Raw genomic sequence first — 22214 nt, forward strand, 5'->3', positions numbered from 1 at the left:
CGAGCTCCTCACCCTATCTCTTAGGGGCTGAGCTTGTCAAAGTTCATTTCTGCAGCTCGTATCCTCGATCTTTCGCTCATGACCATAGGTAGTGTTGGAACGTAGATAAACTCTCTCTTACCCACAATGGTCCAAAGTACTGTGGACATTGCACCAACCTGCTGGTCCATCTCATGCTCCATTTTCCACTCATCACTCATGAACAAGACTCTCTGATACTTGAACTCCTTCACTTGGGGGCTTCCAACAACTTGCTTCCAACTGTTGTGGAGAAATTGCTAAAGTCAAAGGTCAATGGTGAGGTCAGGAGGGAAGAAAGTGTTGTGGAGCCTCTGATGTCTTATGCTGTATTATTTAATGACGCTTGGCCCAAGGAGAATTAGAGACACTCTCAAAGTTCATCAGAAGTGCCTGAGTCGGTCTCACATTCTGCCCCAACTCATCCTGGTGGATCGACTTTAAACCCCAAGATAACACCACAAATACTACACGCCCAGAATGAGTCACAGAGAATGTCTTTACCCATGGAGGTGTTATTGTCAGCATATTCTAGTCTGGAGACACAGATGTCTGTTTACGCAGATTGGATTCAACAGCCAGCTATCTATTATGTCTATGAAGGCAGCAACAGGTCTCTTTGACCCTGGACACCACAGTGTTGAGATAGACTGGCACCTACTTTTCCCAACCAAAGCCAAACAACTAATACTGCTGAGGACCTCAAGGCCCACACGTGACCCCGTGTAAGAAAACTCCAGGACAATGAAGGACCAAAAGAGGTGGACTGATAAATAAGAGACCCAAACACAACAAAGCTGCAGCAGACGTGTGTCACGTATAATATTTGCAACTGTTTTTATTTTCAAATTGACCAAGAAGGGAGAGAGGAGGACGAGGAGGGAAGGGAGGGGGGGTTATAATAAGAGCAAACATTTTGCTTCAAAATATTGATTATTATTGACTTTGGGGTAGATAAAGGAGCACAGTTCAAGAGCAGAAGAAGGGATATACATACAGTACAGGTAAGCATAGCACCGTTTTACACTGAATACTGGTGTTGTTAGCTTTTTCGTCTGTGTACAGTATTATACTAGGACTCTTTAGAACCAAATTGTGCAGTGGAAAGGTGATCTGTGTATCTCTGTGGAGGACGGTCGGTGGGCCTCGCTGTCTTTTCTATGGTGTCGAACCGTTTGTCAACAGCTTTTTTATTAAAACTTCCCAACCAGACAACTATCGTGGGTTAAAACAGAAAGTTTGGTAATGGTGAAACATTCAGAGGATTGTATTTCAGATTCTATATGTGGTTTTCCTTTCACGCCCCTTCGTTTTCCTTCATCACAAAGCCTGTTAGAAGTTCTCCATAATCAACAGTTACAACAACATCCATTAGTCTTTTTTTTTCTTTTTTTTTTTAAACACACCTTTACATTCTTTGGGCTGGGTTATCAGTGACACAAACTACAAAACATTTCAACTTTAGAGTGACGACCTTCAAACACGAGCTAGTCTACGGAGGCGTTGCCATGTGACGGGTGGAAGACCTGATTCAAATAGTAAAAGACCCCTTCTGTTCCTTAAATCGTCGGACAAAGTCGAGAAGAGGATTTGTCCCTGCTTAGCCGCACAAACTACCAATCGAACATTACAAAAAAAACACAACAACACAGGGTTACCATTTGGGGACTGGTCTGATGTGTTTGTCAAGTCATCGTTAAACATCTTTATAGCTGGACAGGTGACCAATGCTCTGCATTGCCTTAACATCCATTCTTTTTCCAGTCACACATCTGTTTCCATATGAAAATATAACGGGCTACAGTGACGGTTAACATGCACACATATGCTCTCACACACACACAAACATGTATTCAAGTCGAGCTGTCCCACACACGGGGCTTTGCAGAATACTGAGCCCAACCGCAGAGGAAGTTTCTTGAATATTACAATTATTTCTTTATACTGCAACGCAAGAACTGATTGGCTATCGCCAGGGGAAACCAATACTGACGCCCCCCGAGTGATACAAGAAGTAGGATCAAGAAGAGGAGACGCTATATTCACACACCCACGCACAAAACAACACATTCAACAAGCTCCTTTGCCAACCATAACACTTCACCCTAATCCAAGGCTTTTTCTGTTTGATATGGCTTACGACTGTAGCTGAGGGGGCTGAGCCCACGTCCATGCGGATCTGCGACGGCTTTGGGCACAGTCCTGGTTTTAACTGCTGTTTGAGAACTGAGAGATGAGTGAACTGAACGGTTTTTCTGAGGCCTAGGAAGAGAAAGAAGGACGAAACAGTGCGGATACAGAAGACCACGAGGCTACTCCATCAACCGTCGAACCAACGAAGGCTCGGGAGGAAAAAAATGTGAAAATTTTGAAGCACCGTCACCCTGAACGACACCGTCACGCTCTGGTCTGGTCTGCAGCATCACTGTCTCGTCCTTCCTGGGTCTGGATCCAGACTGAGGCAGAAGCAGAAAACAAAAAAAACAAAAACAAACTTTCCACATTCCTGAGAATACAAGTACCATCCAGCAACTTCAAACCCTTACTAAGTCGATTATTGTAAGACACAAGGGGCGACAAGCACGCACACACACTTTAGATACTCATGCACACAAAGATTGTATTCCCAAAAAAAAACAAAAACAAAAAACAAATAAAAACACACTAACTCACAGAATCACACCACGGATTACAAACAACTAGGTCTTGACAGTGATTTACTGTACACAACCACATCAAGTGCTAAAGTTTCAGGAGGTTTTTGAGGATATACTGTTTGTTACGTATAGGGCTCTCTGACTGTTAAAAAAAATAATCCCTACTATATACACACGCGTGAGCTTTTACTTTTTTTAGGGGTAATTATCTTGGAAAATATATATATACGTCTTTGAATCGAAATAAAAACAAACATAATCGACTATGTTATTGGCACTTGGAATCACTAAACCCGTTACACGTACAGTGATCAGCTTCCTGCGAGGAATTCAGTTAAACTGTAATCTAGATTTTTTTTTTTTTTTTTGCCAAACATAATGTGCACTTACAAAGTTTAAAAAGACTTTTTGTCTCAGAGACAGTGCTTAAAAACACAACTTCTGTGGGAGAATAAAGCCCAAACATTATTATTATTATTATTATTATTTTAAAAACAAAAGAACTTTAAAGCCTTAATCTGGACTGTTTCTTTTTAGAGAGAGAAGACGAAGAAGAAGAAGAAGAGGGAGAAGAAGAAGACGGGGAGGTTTCTGAGAGAGCGAGCGCGTCGTTGCGTCGCCGCTCCGTCTTTGACCAGAAAACACTTGAACAAAAGTAAAAATTCAGTTTTTTTTTTCTCCAAAAGCGACTAATAAAAGCTTACACAGTTATTTCTTTCCATGCAATCATATAAAATACTACATTTCTGTTTTTCCTGTTAGGCTATATTTGGATATTTACACGTTGTGTTTTGTTTTTTTATATATATCATACAGTAAATCTGTACATGGTCAGTCCACTTTGACACGCAAAAAAAATAAAGAGTCCGTCGTTACCGTGGCGATCGCTGGATTATTTTCGCGTGTCTTAGTTTTATCCTTTGATCCATCCTGTCGTGACAACGCTCGGCGAGTTCCTATGATTCTTTCAGATGGAGGAAGGGGTGGAGGGAGTTAAAAAGGAAGTGTGTCGACGGCCACGAGACCGAAAAACGAAATGTACGCAAGAGTTGTTTGTTTTTTTCCCACGCGTCGCTTCTCCTTCGGGCTTCACTGCGGTTGGCTGCTGACGCTGTCAGTCCTGTGCGATGACGCAGCTTTCTGCTGCTTCTGGGGCTGCGGTTTCAGCTGCTGCTGGTGCCTCTGGTGGTGAGATTGTTGCTGCTGTTGTTGTTGTTGTTGCTGTTGTTGTTGTTGCCGTTGCTGCTGCTGTTGTTGTTGTTGCTGCTGCTGCTGCTGTTGTTGTTGCTGCGGTTGCTGTTGGTGCGTCGCCTGGGTGAAGGTGCCCTGTTGTTGGAGTGGGAACGCTGCCTGCAGGATCAGCTGGGTAGACTGGTTACTGTGGAGAAGACGAGTGCCCTGAAAGAAGAACAGAGGATGAAGAACTTCTGTCTGTTTAAATGAAAAGGTGTTTGCTGCCCTCTACTGATACCTGTAGGAATTGCTGTTGCTGCTGCTGCCCCTGCTGGCTGCTCTGAGCCACTACAGTGGTCTGGTTTTGGCTGTCAGGTTGACCTTGAGGTGGTTGGGCTGGTTGCAGAGTCAGAGTCTGGGTTTGTCCTCCCTGCTGAATTGATACAGGAGTTAATGATGATGTGTCGTCACATCAGTGAAACACGTAAGAAATCAGGTTTTGTCTGAAGAAAAGAAGTCCGAAGTTTCACAAGAAATAAACCTGAGACGAACTGAAAACTAAGCAGCTCATTCATCTTTTAGATCTTACGTATCTCAGCTCACCACCCATTCCTCGAAATAAAACATATAGATACACTTTGTCTCGGTTCAAGGCCCTTTCTCTTTCGTTATTTTGACTCAGAGGTTGTTTCACCATAATTTCTGTTCAACTACAACTTGTTTTTCCCAACCAAAACTGATTTTATGTGACAATATAATTATGCAATCGTAAAATAAACATTAAATAAGATTTTAAATGAGTTGATTTTGAAATATATTACAATATATTTTATAGATTATGACAAACTTGATATATTTTGTAACCACAGAGTTATTTCTTTCAGCTTCTTTCTTATTGATTTTACCTCTACAACTCTCGTTTCTCTTTTAGGATTCTGTCGGAATAAATATTTTAGATATTGTGTGTTACTAAAGTAACACTGCACCTGTTTGGTTTTACAAATCATCGACTAATATTTGGACCCGTTAGTCGTCTTCAGACTCCGTTTGCATTATCTTCACAAAAACAAGCTTTTCATTTACAACAAGCCAATTTTCCCAGACAATAACACTTTCACACTAACACGCTGTCCGTGCCGAGCAGCTGGGTGGTTACGTGCCTCACACATGGTCGCTCGGTTGGAGTATTTAGAGCTTTTGTTCGGTTCTTAGTTACAGTTTCATTAGCTCCTCTATGACTCACACGTCTTTGTCCTTACCTGCTGACCCCCGAACGGGTTGTACGCAGTCACCACCTGTCCCATGAACATGGAGGTGGGCACCATGACTGCTCCACAAGCCATCGGAGCTGTAACAAGCTTCGTCACCAGCCGCTGCCCCGCTGGGAACCTGGAGAGAAGCAGGAAGAAGAAATTAATCACAGGAACAATGAATCACTCTTGATCGTCTGCCATTTAGACCGTCGACCTACCGGATCTGTCGGTCCTGCGTGAAGGTGGCCACGGCGGTGCCTTGCTGCGTGTTGTTTTGTGGCAGGCTGGTGCTGATCTGCAGCACGTTGGGCTGCCCCGGCTGGGAAATCATCATGGTGTTGTATAGCGGAGCAGATACGGAGCCCTGGGACTGAGGCTGAGCCTGCGGGGGCTGCTGGGACTGACGTTGGGGCTGGAGAGTGGACACGAGGGGTAAGCACAGGACATCAGGATCAGGTTTACTGTCAAACTTTTTACAGTGCACACCTCCAGGAATATTAGACTGTCGACTGTTGAATCCTAAACAGAATCGGTTCAAGAACCAGAGCTCGTTTGGTGTAAAGGGGTTAGTCCTGATCCACACTTCATGATGTTTAAAGTGTTTTTGAATCAGTCGTTCTACTTCTACTAACCTGACTACATAGCAGGCTGATATTAAAAACAAATCCAACACTAAAAGTAACGTATTTTTTAAATTAGCCAGCTCATCGCTTATTTTCACTTATTTCATTGTTAAACAGTTTCCAGAGGTTCTGTAGTACCTCTACAGAGAGGTCACATAGTTTGAGAACCGGTGGTCCAGTGTATCGGTGCATAAGAAACATTAAATATTAAAAAGGAGAAGCAAAAGTATGAACACATCAAGTAACAAAAATAGAAAATTGACCATAAAATATGAAATAATAGATGAATATATATGTACAATATGTTTTTCCAGATGAAAGGAGCTCCATGGTTTGGCTTTTATAGATCTTAAGAGTTAAACATAAATTCATCAAACCACAAACTTGTAAACATCCAGAAACTTTTGCGCACAGTTTTTATCTGCAGTGTGTTCATGAGGGTGGAGCGGGAGGTTGTTTTGATGAATGAAAACATAAACATGACGTGAAATGTGTTGAAATAACTTTACTGTTGCTCTGTCAAACTTATCTTATCTTCTATCGTGAGCGGAGGAGTAAATATGACGGTTTGTGTGTTTCACTGTGAGAGTTCACGACTGAACACACACTGCACGCCCTGCAGTCAACTGATGTAAACACTACAACCTCACAGCACAGTACTGTGTTTGTCAAAGCCTACACATGCATGTGACCAACAGTGTCAATAGTTCACACAGAGATTAGTGCTCAATCATTGACAGACTTTTCCTTTGTGTGTGTGTTACCTGTGTGAGGGCGTTGGTCTGCTGCTGCTGCTGCTGCTGGAGGCTCTGCTGAGGAGGCGGCGCCTGCTGCTGGATGGTGAGCTGCTGACTTCCTGAATGGACGGGGTTAATTGTCGTTTGCTGCACCTGCCCAGTCAGAGCAGTCGTCTGTTGGACCGACCCCACCTGGGGAAGCTGCACGTTCATCGCTCCGCCCTGCTGCTGCAGCAACATCTGTCGGCATGGAAACGCTAAACGTCAGGCCTGTGGCGGCGGTTTGTGGGTCTCGGTCGGTGTTCTCGATTTATCGACCCAATTTAAACGTGTTTATTGTAATAACAGGATAGAATAATTCACTGGGAGTTAATTTTTCTTTTCATATTCAGGCAGTGAAATTGACATTTCCCCTGAATAGATCAAAAATAATAAATAATACATGACTCTCATGCCGATCTAGGTCAGGCAAAGCCAGGTAGAACACAACAGGAAGAGAGAAAGCACAATACATGCGGTTAGTATCTGAATTATCATCTCAGCTCTTTGTTAGAAAAGGTGTTTAAAGCACAACGAGCAAACACGACCTATGTCCAGCGTCTATTTGAACGAATCAGGCAACATGTTCTCTCCCGTCCGTACCTGGATGCCCTGTCCCTGGACTCTCTGCAGCTGCTCTTGGATGTGTCTCAGCTCCTCCTGCTGCCGCTGGATGTTGGCCTGGATCATTCTGGTCCTCTGTTCTAGCTGCTCCTTTAGATGCTGCATGGCGTTGACCTGCGCTGAGAACTCCATCACCGGCTGTGGAAGAAGAAGAGGTCACTTACTCAGACAGTGAACATCACAAACTCAACAGTACGTCTGCAACTAATGATGATTTTTATTATTAATTAGTCTAAATGTTATTTTCTCAAGTATCTGATTTTAAAAAAGCCAGTTTAATGTGTTCAAATGTCTTTTTGTCCAACAAATAGTCCAGAACTAAGAGATTTTACAGTTTTACTGTCGGAGAAAACTAATTATTATAAATCTCTGAGAACATGAAACCACTGAGTTTGTCACATTTTCAATAAAAAAATAAAAAGTTCTACTCCACGACGCATCGTCACATGTTGAACTGAAGTGTGGTACCACCATTCTCACCTGTACGTTTGTCTGTAGCTGCTGTGGTTGTTGCTGTTGCTGTTGCTGCTGTTGTTGTTGTTGTTGTTGTTGTTGCTGTTGCTGCTGCTGCTGCTGTTGAGTGATCATACCTGGAGTTGCACTCTGGCCTGTCGTCTGAGAGCTCATAGACTATAAACATACAGATAATCGAGAGAATTAGAGACAACTGAAAACTGCTCACGGAAGTCAAATCAGAGAGTCCTAGTTTGCTGTTGTTGTCGGTTTTTTTTGGCCAATCAAGTCTCACCTGGCTGCTGATGGATGAGCGACGCTGCGACGTCATCTCCATGGTCGACGCCAGCGACTGCCGAGGAGGCGTGGCTGTGTCCATGTGTAGCTTGGAGGCTGTTGCTGTGGAGACAGAATCATTGATGAGCAAGAGTCAGACCGCGCTGAGGATATCGTCATCATCTCACCGCAGGGTGAGATGTCACCGACTTGTCTTTGTGTGTGTGTGTGTGTGTGTGTCCTTACAAGTGCATGTGTTGTCCGAGACATGAGAGGAGGACTTGCGGGAACTCCGTGAGGAGGTCGAGGGTGTTCGGCTGCGGTCAAATCGCTCCAGAGCCTCTTTGAGGCTGGACGTGTTCAGCTGGGACTCGGAGCCCGAGTCCTGGCTCTGAAAACACGGAAAGGAAACACTCACGTGACAAGCAATCCTTTCAAAATAAAAGTCAAATGACATACAGGTGAAAATGACATCCAATAATAAAACACAGATGAATATTACTCACCTTATCTGCAGTAACTTCTGGATTAGACTCCTCGATGCCGAGCTCTCTGCGCTGCTCTGCCCTCACCTCTGAATAGCTGCGAGAAAAAGCAAAGAGGGTGGTGAGATGGTTAGAAATGCTCTGTTACCTGTAAACAGATGATAGAAGTGGATATGAGAGACGTTTTATTATCATAGAAGATACAAAGAATAAGAGAAGACGAGGAGTACCTGACTACTGTGTGCGTGCAGACGATAAACTCGGGCCGCGAGTTCCACTGGTGATAGGTGATGTAGTAATGCGTCTGAAGCCAGATCCACTGTTGACCTTTAGTCAGGAAACGGTAGTAGCAAGACTTCCCTTTACCGTACTGCATCACTGTACAGAGACAGAGCCAGAGCGAAGGAGTTACAAACAACAAGCAGAGAGAAAGAAAACCTGAAGTGAAGGAGTGTGGATGTAAACGTGAGCCCTCACAGTGTTCGTGACACTTGGCTAGCGTCTCCAGGTCGTCCACGTGGTAATAGTCGTACCCTGATGTTCCCAGAACCTCGAAAGGCAGGTATCCTATGATTGGCGGAGCTCTGAAAAGGAGAAATGGATTCATTATCCAAAAGTCAAAGTGACCGTGACCGATCGGCAAAACTTCTGCAGCTCATATCTCATTATGTGAATTTAACTGTGCTCGAAGTTCATCAACGTGGCACACTTGAAGGTGGTGTGAAAAGCTGGCCATCGCAGAGAGGAGGGAGACTTGTTATAGTTTAAATGTTTGGATCAAGCCAACCACCTCCTTGTTTCAGAGAGATTTCTACTCTCACCTCCACACAGCTGACAAATCACAGCGTGAACGATGTGTTAATGGGATTTACAGAAGTTACAGAAAGGGTCAGACACAGAACGTCCTGATCAGACATCAGAGAGCTTTAGTGTGAGTTTACAAAGCAATGCGCAGTTAAGTGTGTGCTTTGTGTTTCACCTGTGGTCTAAGAAGAGGAACTTCCATTCTAGGCTGTGCCTGGAGGTGAATTCTTCATTAGGCTCCTCGACTGTGCACATCTCCTACGAATATAAAAGCAATCACAGCAGATGAGATTAAACGATTCGGTAATGACTCTGTGATTTTATTTGCATATGTGTGTGTGTGTGTCTTAGAATACCTTGATAAACTGAGGTTTGGCCAGCCGAACAGTGGCTACAAAGCACACCTGGTCATCGAACGCAGGTTGTAGTGACCGCTGTAACACTCCTGCTAGACCGTTCCTCGTAATGTTGGGGACTACACAACACAGAGAAGCATACAGTGTGTTTCTCTGACACACAAAAACACGACCACTGTCGCACATTACAATATTTGGAGTGACCGTTACCTCAACTTAATGTCGTGTCGTGAACTTTCTGAAAATCATTAAAATAAAAACAATTGAGCGGCATACCGTTGTTGAGCGACTTGAAGTTGCCAATGAATTTAACATATTCATAGACGGGGGGTTCTTTGGGGTCAATTGCCCCTCGCAGCATATGGCAGCAGAACTCCATGTGGTTCTTAGCTGGAGACAGAATAAAAAAAACAAAATAAGTTAGATCATGAAGGGAATCAAGACAAAACAATGATAATGATGCCCATGCATCATGCAAAAAAATATGTATTGTGTTCTCTGATGATTTATTATTTATCCACTAAATTGTTTCCCAGCAGACAAAAAGGACGTAGCAAACAAAATCTAATTTATATTCAGCGTGTTTTATTAAACTGAATGAGATAAATGAGACATTTTGTAGATGCCAGTATAATTCTAACTATTCTAACTATTTCTTCCTACTCCATCAACAAACAGCTCCTTCTTTCTCTTTAATAAGAATAATATTTCTACCAAATATGTGGCAAAGTTATCATATTTATATATGTGTTAAAGGAACTTTCCCCCAGAAAACAGCGTCCAGCTCCGGCAATGAGAGCCATGGAAAAGTCCTGCTGTCAATCTACAATGACTAGGTGATGAAATGTCTAGCAACAACAGTTGTCTTTGGCAGCTTGTATTAGAAAAGATCTTCAAATTTATGTGGAAAAGTCAGTGAGATCCGGACAGTCCTCTCTGCCGACTCTCAGAAAACGTCGCCCCTGTTAGCAGCGAGAGCCACGAAAAAAACTCATAGATATCAACTTAATGACGAGCTATCGACAATAAAAAGTTTTCCATGTTTTCACTGGCTGAGAAAGATTTTAAAATGACGGGAGCTCCCGGGTGCTCTGAGGGTTTTAAGGCTGAATGAAAACAAATCAGATAACACGTGACCGCTGTGAATACAGGAGGAAATGTTTAACTGAATCATCTAACCACCAAACAACAACACACAGAACAGTATAACTGGACAACGTCGCCTCATGCAGCATGTATATACGGATCAATATGACCCGAGTTGTTACTGACTCTTCAGGTAGTCGGCGTTAAGGCTCTCTGGGTCGGTGGGGTGCGTGGACAGAGCCTTGTACACATCGGAGTGTTCCCCAACTGGCAGGAAGTTCAACAGGTTCTGGTCCACCAGGTCCGTCTGGAGGGAACAAACATGTGCATGATGACACAGACACACACACAAATCAGCACGCAAAGATCATCCCGACATATTAAATCTGAAGCACAGACATACAGAAATCATGTTGAAGCTTGTTCTGCAGCCTGTGTTACTCACCGGTAGGTGTTCTAGTAGTGAGGTAATGCTCTCGGAGACATAGAGGATGTTTCCATCAGTCATTATTGCTATAAAGAACCCATCCAGAGCCTGGTAACACGAGACGAGACAAGAGAAACTCCCCTAAATGTCGGTCTACAGCAGTGGACGTAAAAGACTGTCACCCATAAACAATTAGACAAATCTGTTGTTGAGGCGACAGGAATTATTCTTGATCATGAAAGACCACAAAATATGAAAAGATATTAAACATGTACGGAGATTTCTGACCTCCAGCATGAGCTGCGTGAATTCCTCATTGCTGAGAAACGGAGGCTTCCAGTCCTGCCTGATCTCACTCGACTCCGACTGGGCTGCGATTTCTGACGGAGGAAACCCAGAAAAGAAGTTATTTTAGGAAAACATGATGCAGCAACAGGGACGCGAGGGAGACAGAGACAAAAAGCACATGACGACACGGTGCAAAAATGTATTGATAGTACAGGGCTCAGAGTGAAAACAACAGTAGATAACACGGCGCAGCAGCCAAGTGGCAGCTGACAGTTAATCATCATTCACAGTGCTGATAAGAGCGTAACACGAGCATGGTAATTAAATATTCCAGCATACCAGGAATCCCAATATTGAAATGGTGATGAACTGGGATTATGAGGGGGGAAAGAAAACAGAGGAAGCAGCAATATGCAGTTACAATGTGAGCGCTCTAGTAAAGATAGTAGTAAACAACAACAACAACAACAACACGTGTCCGCGCTGTGTGTGAGGTGAGCCTGGCAGAACGGCGCTGACCTTTGTGTTTACACAGGAAGTCGATGCTTTTCTGCAGGATGGTGGACTTGTCCATCTTCCTGGTGTTGCCTGGCAACATCGTGCCGAGTTCCTTGATGAGGACATTGAACTGGTCTCTCCGCTTCTTCTCGGACTTGTTCCGGGACACGCTACGGCCGAAACCACAGGAAGAAAATCAGACAGTAAATCTAAACGTCTGTACAGGGGCTAAAAATGTACTCATGCCCTTTAAATGTTGGTTTGTTTCACAGATTCTGGGGCCATTGTGATGGATTGGTGTATTAATATAAAGCACATGCTTACCGTTTTGCTTTGTCCTTTTCATCTTCTTCCATCAACCCATCAAAGATGCTACAATCATCCCTACAAAAAAAACAAAAAAACAAAAACCTTTTCAGAGTGTTTCCAAACTCTCTTTGTTTTGCTCTGCGTGGTTCACGTTTTGTTGGCAGCCTCACAGCGTATACGTATTGTTAAGAATAGCAAACGACGGATGTTGGCTAATGAGAGGATTCCTACATGCCAGGAGCAGGTTTATTTTTGGGTCACACAGAAAGAGAGCGTGAGACAGACTAAGAGAGAAGGAATGTGTTGTGCTCGCCAAGAAGGTTACGAGTGCATTTGTTTATTAACAGGCCGCGATTTTCAGTTAACGTGGGTTAATTCAAATACTTTTGTTTGGACTGCTGGACGATGTCTGCAGCTTTAAAAACACTGGGTCACTTCATAACAACAACAATAATAATAATAAAGGAGATTATATCTGGACATATTTTGTACCTGTGACATGCATTTATGTTCTGTGTGTTTGTGTGTGTGTGTTGCGACATACCCTATGCTTGATGTCATGGTGGCTGCTGATCAGGGCTGTGGTTGCAGTGATTTGCTCTTTAGGCGTGAGGTAGGCATTTGGAAGACCACCTGAAGAGACAGAAAGACACATTTTAGATCATCTTTAATGCCAGGTATGATTTCTACATATTTAAACACAAACTAAAAACGTACATGGATGTGTTGGCACTTTATATTGAAATCAAACTCAGAGTTGCCGCTCTTAATCAGTTGCTTTCATAACTGCACGCACGAGCACACAGAAACATCTCGACAAACAGGTTAGCCGGTCTCAAACGAGGACAGACGATGCTTATCACAAAGCTGCTTGTTGATACGTGTAATTGAAAACAAACGTGTGTAAACAGACTGCCGGGTTTAATGTTTTGAATATGTTTTGTTGTCTCCAACGTTAATCACACACTGGCTCCTTTTACATTTTAATAAAGAACTGACTACATCCTGAATCACAGCACAGATCACCATATTTAAAACATTTCATATACATAAATATAACGTAATTCATTTAATTTGATTTATTTAATTAGAAAACTCTTTCACAACCTAATTTAAGTGTATGGTTTGTCGTCACATCTCACCCCAATGCAGCTTATGCACGCGGTCAGTTAACGTCTTTTCTCGGGGGTTGTAGAGAGGGCTTGGGGGGTCAAAGGTGACTCTGTGGTCAACACTGACGTCGAGGTCATTGGGGTCACGAGAGGGCACCAGACCACAGGAAAGACATGGTGTTTAAGCAAACCTGCAGGAGAGAAGTGTCCAGCAAGAGCAGCTAAGAAACTCAGATTTTTATGAGCTGAAGAGTCTGATACAGAATATAAACACTGACTGCAACCTACAATAATAAAAGAAAAACTAATTTTCTTATTTTTATATCGGTATCTACTGATATTTATGTTTTATTTTCTGAGAAAATGCCTGCACACACTTACTGAATGCCACAAAAATATTTTAATTATGACATTTCGATCTCATTTGGATTGTTTGAAGGACTGGAGACTACATCCATATTTATACATCGTGCACATCATTAACTTAACGAGCTCTGTAGTGACACGTGTGGGTAATCATCCAACATGTTGATACGCATCCAGAGATAAATAATATACATAAATATTCTAAATAATATAACTATGTTTTACTGCTGTTACACATGTAGAATCATAAACTGTGCATAGTGCATATACAACCGATGTGGATCGACTTTACATAATTTATATTAAACTGAACCCTGTACGGCTCCATCTAATTACACTGCCAGACTTTTGTTACAAGTACATAAAAATCCTGTAATAAATGAACAAATAAATAACTAATGAAGCAGGTTTAATCTATTGGAAAGGACAAATAAATAACTAATGAAGCAGGTTTAATCTATTGGAAAGGACAAGCATCAATGCAACAAGGAAGACCAGAAATAAGTCAATAATTATGCATAAATGATCAGAACTTCACAAACTCTTTCGGAGGACACTGAGCCAGTTACAGACAAAGTGGTGATTGATTATTAAACTTACTTTCTGGAATGTCTATAGCTGTTTTAGATTCAATCCTGCCAGGCACGAACAGACCTCACCTGCAACACAAACAACCAGCGTGCTCATTTACAAACATACCATGGGACCTGTGCTCATATTTACCATGCATGCAAATTCAAGAGAACAACAACAATAAATGTAAATATGTAGGTTAGTGTAAGTCAGGAAACAACAAAACAACAAAGTCACTTTCTCTGTCACGTCTTCAACTTGATACTACTCTACAATTAGGGCTGCAGCTAATGATTATTTTGACCATCAGTTATTCTTGCAAGCTGTGTTCAAGGTTAACTGATCAATAATTTGGTCTATTAAGTGAAAAGTGGCTGTCACAGTTTGCTGAAGAAGATATTCAGTCTGTAGTGATTTAAAATACAGAAAAAAAGACTAAAAAACTATACTAATTGTTTCAGCTCATGTCTCAGCATCATTTGGTCTATAAAAATTCAGAAAACAGTGACAGCCCCAGGTGATATTCATATTAGCAAATCCTCTCAGCTGCAGCTATCAAATTATGATTTTAAAAAGTCCTGTACAAAAAAACATCTTGATTCTAACCTGAAAGAAACACTCAAAAGGTCACTTTCTTTACATTTTCTCAGAACATGCATTAGTCCATGCGTGAGAACTGAGAAGCTGTAACTAAAAAAAACTTAGGTTAATTATTCGGCTTATCATTATTTGTGATGTCTGGGCGAACCATCTAACAATATTAGTTCCCCAAACTTGTCAGACGGACACAAACAAACTTCCATCTAAGAGGAACATTCATATTACTCTGATATCTGCACAACAGCAAGGAAAACTAAACAGTTCATTTTGTATTTTTCTTAGAAAATACCTGCTGTAACTCAAAAATAGAGAGTTTTTTTGCATGCAACACTACCTCGATTGATCAACTAATCATTACTTGTAATGCCTGGGTAAATAATCTAACGATGTAGCTTCCAAACAAACACAAACAAACTACTATCTAAGAGTATTTTGCTTAAAACATTCATATTACTTTGATATCTGCAAAGCAGCAAGGAAAACTAAACAGTTCATTTTGTATTTTTCTTAGAAAATAAAGGAAAACTAAACAGTTCATTTTGTATTTTTCTTAGAAAATACTCATTGTAACTAGAAAACATAGGGTTATTTTTGCATGCAAAGTGATGTTGATTGATCGACTAATCATTATTTGTAATGCCTGGATAAATAATCTGACAATGTAGACACAAACAGACACAAACAAACTACGATCTAAGTGGATTTTGCTTGAAACATTCATATTACTCTGATATCTGCAAAACAGCAAGGAAAACAAAAGTTCATTTTATTTGTATTTTTCTTAGAAAATACCTGCTCTAACTAGATAATAGAGTTTTTTTGCATGCAAAATTACCTCAGTTGATCGACTAATCATTATTTGTAATGCCTGGGTAAATAATCTAACGATGTAGCTCCCAAACAGACACAAACAAACTACGATCTAAGAGGATTTTGCTTAAAATATTCATATTACTCTGATATCTGCAAAGCAGCAAGAAAAACTAAACAGTTCATTCTGTATTTTTCTTAGAAAATACTCACTGTAACTAGAAAATAGAGGGTTATTTATTTATGCATGCAAAGTGATGTTGATTGATCGACTAATCATTACTTGTAATGCTTGTGTACATTATCTAACGATGTAGCTCCCAAACAAACACAAACAAACTACGATCTAAGAGTATTTTGCTTAAAACATTCATATTACTCTGATATCTGCAAAGCAGCAAGGAAAACAAAAGTTCATTTCACAGTATTTGTATTTTTCTTAGAAAATACCTGCTCTAACTAGAAAATAGAGTTGTTGTTTTTTTGCATGCAAAATTACCTCAACTGATCAACTAATCATTATTTGTAATGCCTGGGTAAAAAATATACTTCCCAAACTTGTTAAACAGACACAAACAAACTACTATCTAAGTGGATTTTGCTTAAAACATTCATATTACTCTGATATCTGCAAAACAGCAAGAAAAACTAAACAGTTCATTGTATTCTTCTTAGAAAATACGTGATGTAACTAGAAAACAGAGGGTTATTTTTGCATGCAAAGCGATGATCATTACTTGTAATGCCTGGGTAAATAATCTGACAATGTAGACACAAACAAACTACGATCTAAGAGGATTTTTCTTAAAACATTCATATTACTCTGATATCTGCAAAGCAGCAAGGAAAAAGGTCATTTTATTTGTATTTTTCTTAGAAAATACCTGCTATACCTAGAAAATAGAGTTTTTTTTGCATGCAAAATTACCTCAATTGATCAACTAATCGTTACCTGTAATGCCTGGGTAAATAATCTAACAATATAGCTCCCAAACAAACTACGATCTAAGAGGATTTTCCTTAAAATATTCATATTACTCTGATATCTGCAAAACATCAAGGCAAACTAAACAGTTCATTTTGTATTTTTCTTAGAAAATACTTACTGTAACTAGAAAACAGAGGGTTATTTTGCATGCAAAGTGATGTCGATAGATCGACTAATCATTATTTGTAATGCCTGGGTATTCCCAAACTTGTTAAACAGACACAAACAAACTACGATCTAAGTGGATTTTTCTTAAAACATTCATATTACTCTGATATCTGCAAAGCAGCAAGGCAAACTAAACAGTTCATTGTATTTTTCTTAGAAAATACCTGCTGTATCTAGAAAACATAGGGCTGATCATTAGTGATGATCATTATTTGTAATGCCTGGGTAAATAATCTAACGATGTAGCTCCCAAACAAACACAAACAACCATCTAAGAGTATTTTGCTGTAAGATATGCCAGCACACACATGAAGGTGAGTAACAGTAAAGCCTGTGGATGTTGTTTTAGAGACATTTAAACATTTCAGTTAAACCACCTTAAAGAGCCTTTAACTTTGGGGGAAACACTCGCCTTAATCAGGGTGAAGCACACAGATACTAACAAACATGACCCAGTACAGACTAACACATATATATATCTATATTTATATGGATATACCTGTTCCAGTGCCACAGGTGTTCGTTATACAACCGTAAGAGAGCAGCCCGTATAGCAGCTAGTAGGCTAGGCTAACTAAGCTTGCTACCGGACAAACTGTCCGTTTTAATGCTCTTACCGGCGGCCACGAACCCAGCACGACACGGTGTGTGTACCGAACGACGTTTAACATCAGCTCCCTTCAATAAAACGTGATTAAAAATAATGAAAATAATAATAATAAAGAGAGAGAGAGCTCGAGCCTCGAAGCTGTCACACACACACACACACACAACAAAACTGACCAAACTGGAACAATTCGAGGACGGGATAAAACTTTAAAATTCAAAAAAAGAAAAAAAAAATTTACCGTGGCTTTTATAAACAACAATCCGAGGCGTCGTATTGTGCCACATCCCGCTCTTTTTTAAAAAAAATAAAAAAAACGCCACAAACATCAATGTCGGTCGGTCTGAGGTTTTAGAAGCGTTTTAAAAAAAAAAAAAAAAAAACAGCAATGGTGGAAACATTTTCGCGGCAGATGTATGTACACACACACACACACATACACATCGATAGGGGTATACGCGCACACGCTCGCCCACACAGGCTCGCGCTGAATGTGGGTCACTGGGCCTTCTTCTGCCTCGAGCGTGCGGAAACAGTCCCGGAGCCTCCTCTGCAGTCCGACCGCTTCCGCACGCTTTAAACACACACACACACACACACACACACACACACACACACACACCGTTTACCGACCGCAACGGCCTATTCCTATTTAACTCCCTCCACCTCCTGCAGCTTTAAACGTTAAACGTGCATTTAAAATAAATAAATAAATAAAAATCTTTACCTTGATGAATCGATGAATCGTGTTTCTGCACCGAGCTTGGCTCTGCTGGCTGTCCGGCCAGGAGAGGACTCACTCACTCCGGGGTTGGGGAGGAAAAACAAGGAGGCCTACTTCATATTACGACGTACAGTCATGCGCATTGGAGACAGTAGGGCGCACTATTTTGCAGAGTACAGTAGCTGCAAAATAAATAAATAAAACAAGAGATGAGGGAGATCTCTGCAAAATGGCTATTATTAATAATGCATATTTTCAAATATATGATTGCAATGCACTTTAATCGCATTTTGTTTTATTTTAAGGTGTCATATTATAATATGCATGATTAACGTGCACAGTTTTCAAGCTGGACTGTGAATGTGACATTGGACGGTGCAGAGCACAGAGCAAAGGGGAAGGGATGGCCCTGCCTGATGGCAAAGGGGGTTTCCCCTTTTTATCGACATCCAATCAGAAGCTCTGCAGGGCATGACGTGCGCCGATATTCCGTCGAGGTTTCCCCCCCCCAATAAACGAAAGATTATGGCGTGTTTTGACACTGATTTTTTCATGAGGCATGATGTGAGATTTAGATGTTCATTTTTTACTGACATGATATACAAAGAGTGTTGTTGCTTAAAACGACATTTGCAATTATTTTATGTGCAAATACAACCTATGTGTTTTTGTGTATGAGAGAACTTTATGTTGTCAGGCATATATAAATAAGGGGTTTTCAACCAGGGGTCCGTGACCCCTAGGGGGGTCCACCAATTAATAATTGACAATGTTTACATAATTTAACAAACTGCAGTTATCAGTCATAAACACATACAGGCTAATAACTCAGTATATAAATAGGTTAATGAGATGAAATAAAAGGTGAATAAAGTAAATTTAAAAGTTATTATAGGCCACATTTTAAAAAAATGAATTACGTGTTGGGGTCCCTGTTCTGTTTGTCTCTCGTCCAAGGGATCCTTGAAGACCTCTGATATAAATCATCATAATAAAGAGATATACAAGATATACAAGAGTGTTGTTGCTTAAAACTACATTTACAATTATTTTATGTGCAAATACAACATCCATATATGATGGCCATGCAGTATATACTGTCACTATAGTGCATATACGTATTTTTCAGTGTTTTTATGTATGAGAGAACTTTATGTTGTCAGGAATATATAAATCAGGGGGTTTCAACCAGGGGTCTGTGACCCCTAGGAAGGTCCACCAATTAATAATTGACAGTTTTTACATAATTTAACAAACTGCAGTTATCAGTCATAAACACATACAGGCTAATAACTCAGTATATAAATAGGTTAATGAGATGAAATAAAAGGTGAATAAAGTAAATATAAAAGTTACTATAGGCCACATTTTTAAAAAATGAATTACGTGTGGGGGTCCCTGTTCTGTTTGTCTCTCGTCCAAGGGATCCTTGAAGACCTCTGATATAAATCATCATAATAAAGAGATATACAAAATATACAAGAGTGTTGTTGCTTAAAACGACATTTACAATTATTTTATGTGCAAATACAACATCCATATATGATGGCCATGCAGTATAAACTGTCACTACATTGTATATACGTATTTTTCAGTGTTTTTATGTATGAGAGAACTTTATGTTGTCAGGAATATATAAATTTAGGGGTTTTCAACCAGGGGTCCGTGACCCCTAGGGGGGTCCACCAATTAATAATTGACAATTCTTTACATAATATAACAAACTGCAGTTATCAGTCATAAACACATACAGGCTAATAACTCAGTATATAAATAGGTTAATGAGATGAAATAAAAGGTGAATACAGTAAAGTTAAAAGTTATTATAGGCCACATTTTTAAAAAATGAATTACGTGTGGGGGTCCCTGTTCTGTTTGTCTCTCGTCCGAGGGATCCTTGAAGACCTCTGATATAAATCATCATAATAAAGAGATATACAAGATATACAAGAGTGTTGTTGCTTAAAACGACATTTACAATTATTTTATGTGCAAATACAACATCCATATATGATGGCCATGCAGTATAAACTGTCACTACATTGTGTATACGTATTTTTCAGTGTTTTTATGTATGAGAGAACTTTATGTTTTCAGGAATATATAAATTTAGGGGTTTTCAACCAGGGGTCCGTGACCCCTAGGGGGGTCCACCAATTAATAATTGACAATTCTTTACAAAATATAACAAACTGTAAGCATAAGCTACTTTTGACTTTTGAAAAAGTATTTACAAAATGCAACTTTTTTATCAGTCGTAAACACATACAGGCTAATAACTCAGTATATAAATAGGTTAAGGAGATGAAATAAAAGGTAAATAAAGTAAATGTCTGTTTGTCTCTCGTCCAAGGGATCCTTGAAGACCTCTGATATAAACCGTCATAATAAAGAGAAAATAAACAAACTACTGACACACGGCTGCAGGATTAAAGCTCTTTATTTAGGGTACACAGTCCAACCTTCATTTACAAGCAATTCATAAATAATGCTGATCAAGAATAATGTTAAAATAAAAGTAAAAATAACATTAGATTGTGTTTCCTGTGACAGTCCAGCTACATTAGTGGAAGCCAGACATGTTGCGAGGGAATTAACCAACAAAGGAAGACAGCTAAATGATTTTATTATTTTAAATATGTGGTCAAAGCTCATATTTAACGTAAATATTGTGAAATATGTTCTGGGCTTTTTACAACAAGAGTTACAACACGTGTAGCATCTGATGAACTGAATCTGTTTTTCAACAGATTTGATTCTGCCCTCCCTCCCCCTCCACTCCTCAGCCTGCCACCTTCAGCACCTATAACCCCCACCAGCCCACTCCTCCGCCCCTCGGACAAAGAGGTGGTGGAGAGCTACAGATCCCTGGGTGTTCACCTAAACAATAACCTGGACTGCTGGACTGATAACACCCACGCACTTTACAAGAAGGGCCTGAGTCGTCTCCACCTGCTGAGGGGACTGAGGTCCTTCAGAGTGTGCAGGGCTCTCCTCAGGGATTTCTCTGACTCAACAGACTTATTAGAAGAGCGAGCTCTGTCCTGGACTGTCCTCTGGACTCCACAGAGGAGGTGGGTGAGAGGAGGATGTTAGCCAAGCTGACATCCATCATGGACAACACCTCTCACCCCCTACATGACACTGTGGGGTCCCTGAGCAGCTCCATCAGCAGCAGACTGCTACACCCACGGTGTAAGAAGGAGGAGCAGGTCCTTCATCCAACACAACACCTGCACCACCTGCACCACCTGATCATGTTGTAGTCTCCTGTTCATTTTTATTTCATTTATACCTTTGCAGTTATTATTTATATCATGGTCACTTACTTTTGTAATATTATTTATATTATGGCCACTTTCTTTGCAACATTTCTCACACTATGGTCACTTTACATTACAATACTCTTTTTATACATCATGCCACCTTTATTCTCAGTACTTGTCTGTTTTGAAGGTTGATTGTTTTTCATGTTTATTGTAGGTTATAAATATTTCTGTTTTTTTTGTTTTTGCCTTTTCTACTTTATTCTAATTCTGTAGTGTGTGCTACACTTTCCTCTGCTGCTGTAACAAGTAAATTTCCTTGTGGTGGGATGAATAAAGTAATATCTAATCTAAACTATGCAAACTTTAAAAAAACCATAAAAATCTAAATATTACCATAAAAAATAGAAATCATCCAGATTATGGAGCCACTGGTGCTTGAGTTTGTATGTAGATACAGCTAGTTGAGCCACTGGTGCTTGAGTTTGTATGTAGATACAGCTAGTTGATTTCTGTCTGTGTTTTGCTATTTATTGTTTATTTAGTCTCTTTTTATCCTACGTAATGTAATAATGTTAGAACAATAAAAATATATATCACATAACACTGTTATGCTAAAAACAAACTAACTAAATGAATCAGTTGATGCTGCTGTCATTGGTATGTCATGACTAGCTGAGCTCAAGCTTTGTTCACACAGGACTGATGATGATTATTTAACATTTACCAGAAATATTTGGCCTTGTCTCATGGTTATAAAAAGCGAAGAACATTATATATTTTTGCTGCGCTGATATAAGAGGCTGACGCAGCCAAAAATCCATCTTGCCTCAATAATTAATTTGTTGTTTTTAAGTTTTAGGATACAGCTTTTCAGACACAAAACAGTCATGA

The 22214-nt window shown here is 40.2% G+C and overlaps 1 protein-coding gene across 4 annotated transcripts; it reads right to left on the reverse strand.

Annotated features, from left to right (window-relative positions):
* Window positions 1–1393: 1393 nt before the first annotated feature.
* Window positions 1394–18193, reverse strand: clockb (clock circadian regulator b). 4 transcript variants are annotated; one of them, XM_027283094.1, is made up of 24 exons: window positions 18058–18193; window positions 14185–14243; window positions 13249–13409; window positions 12651–12739; window positions 12122–12181; window positions 11819–11967; window positions 11300–11391; window positions 11030–11119; window positions 10771–10891; window positions 9775–9888; window positions 9499–9617; window positions 9318–9400; window positions 8816–8922; window positions 8569–8716; window positions 8360–8435; window positions 8100–8244; window positions 7873–7976; window positions 7605–7754; window positions 7104–7262; window positions 6489–6701; window positions 5320–5513; window positions 5108–5237; window positions 4147–4278; window positions 1394–4073 (listed from the first exon to the last, which is right to left on the reverse strand). In XM_027283094.1, exons 4-24 carry the CDS (start codon window positions 12665–12667, stop codon window positions 3765–3767), a joined length of 2712 nt encoding a protein of 903 aa, XP_027138895.1. In that variant the 5' UTR covers window positions 12668–12739; window positions 13249–13409; window positions 14185–14243; window positions 18058–18193; the 3' UTR covers window positions 1394–3764. The 4 variants fall into 4 exon arrangements, with proteins under 4 accessions (XP_027138895.1, XP_027138892.1, XP_027138893.1 ...); XM_027283091.1 differs by having other exon boundaries at window positions 4147–4281; XM_027283092.1 differs by lacking the exon at window positions 18058–18193 and adding an exon at window positions 17341–17493 and having other exon boundaries at window positions 4147–4281.
* Between the last annotated feature and the right edge of the window lie 4021 nt (window positions 18194–22214).

The sequence above is a fragment of the Larimichthys crocea genome, chromosome X, assembly GCF_000972845.2.
Source record: "Larimichthys crocea isolate SSNF chromosome X, L_crocea_2.0, whole genome shotgun sequence".
NCBI lineage: Eukaryota > Metazoa > Chordata > Actinopteri > Sciaenidae > Larimichthys > Larimichthys crocea.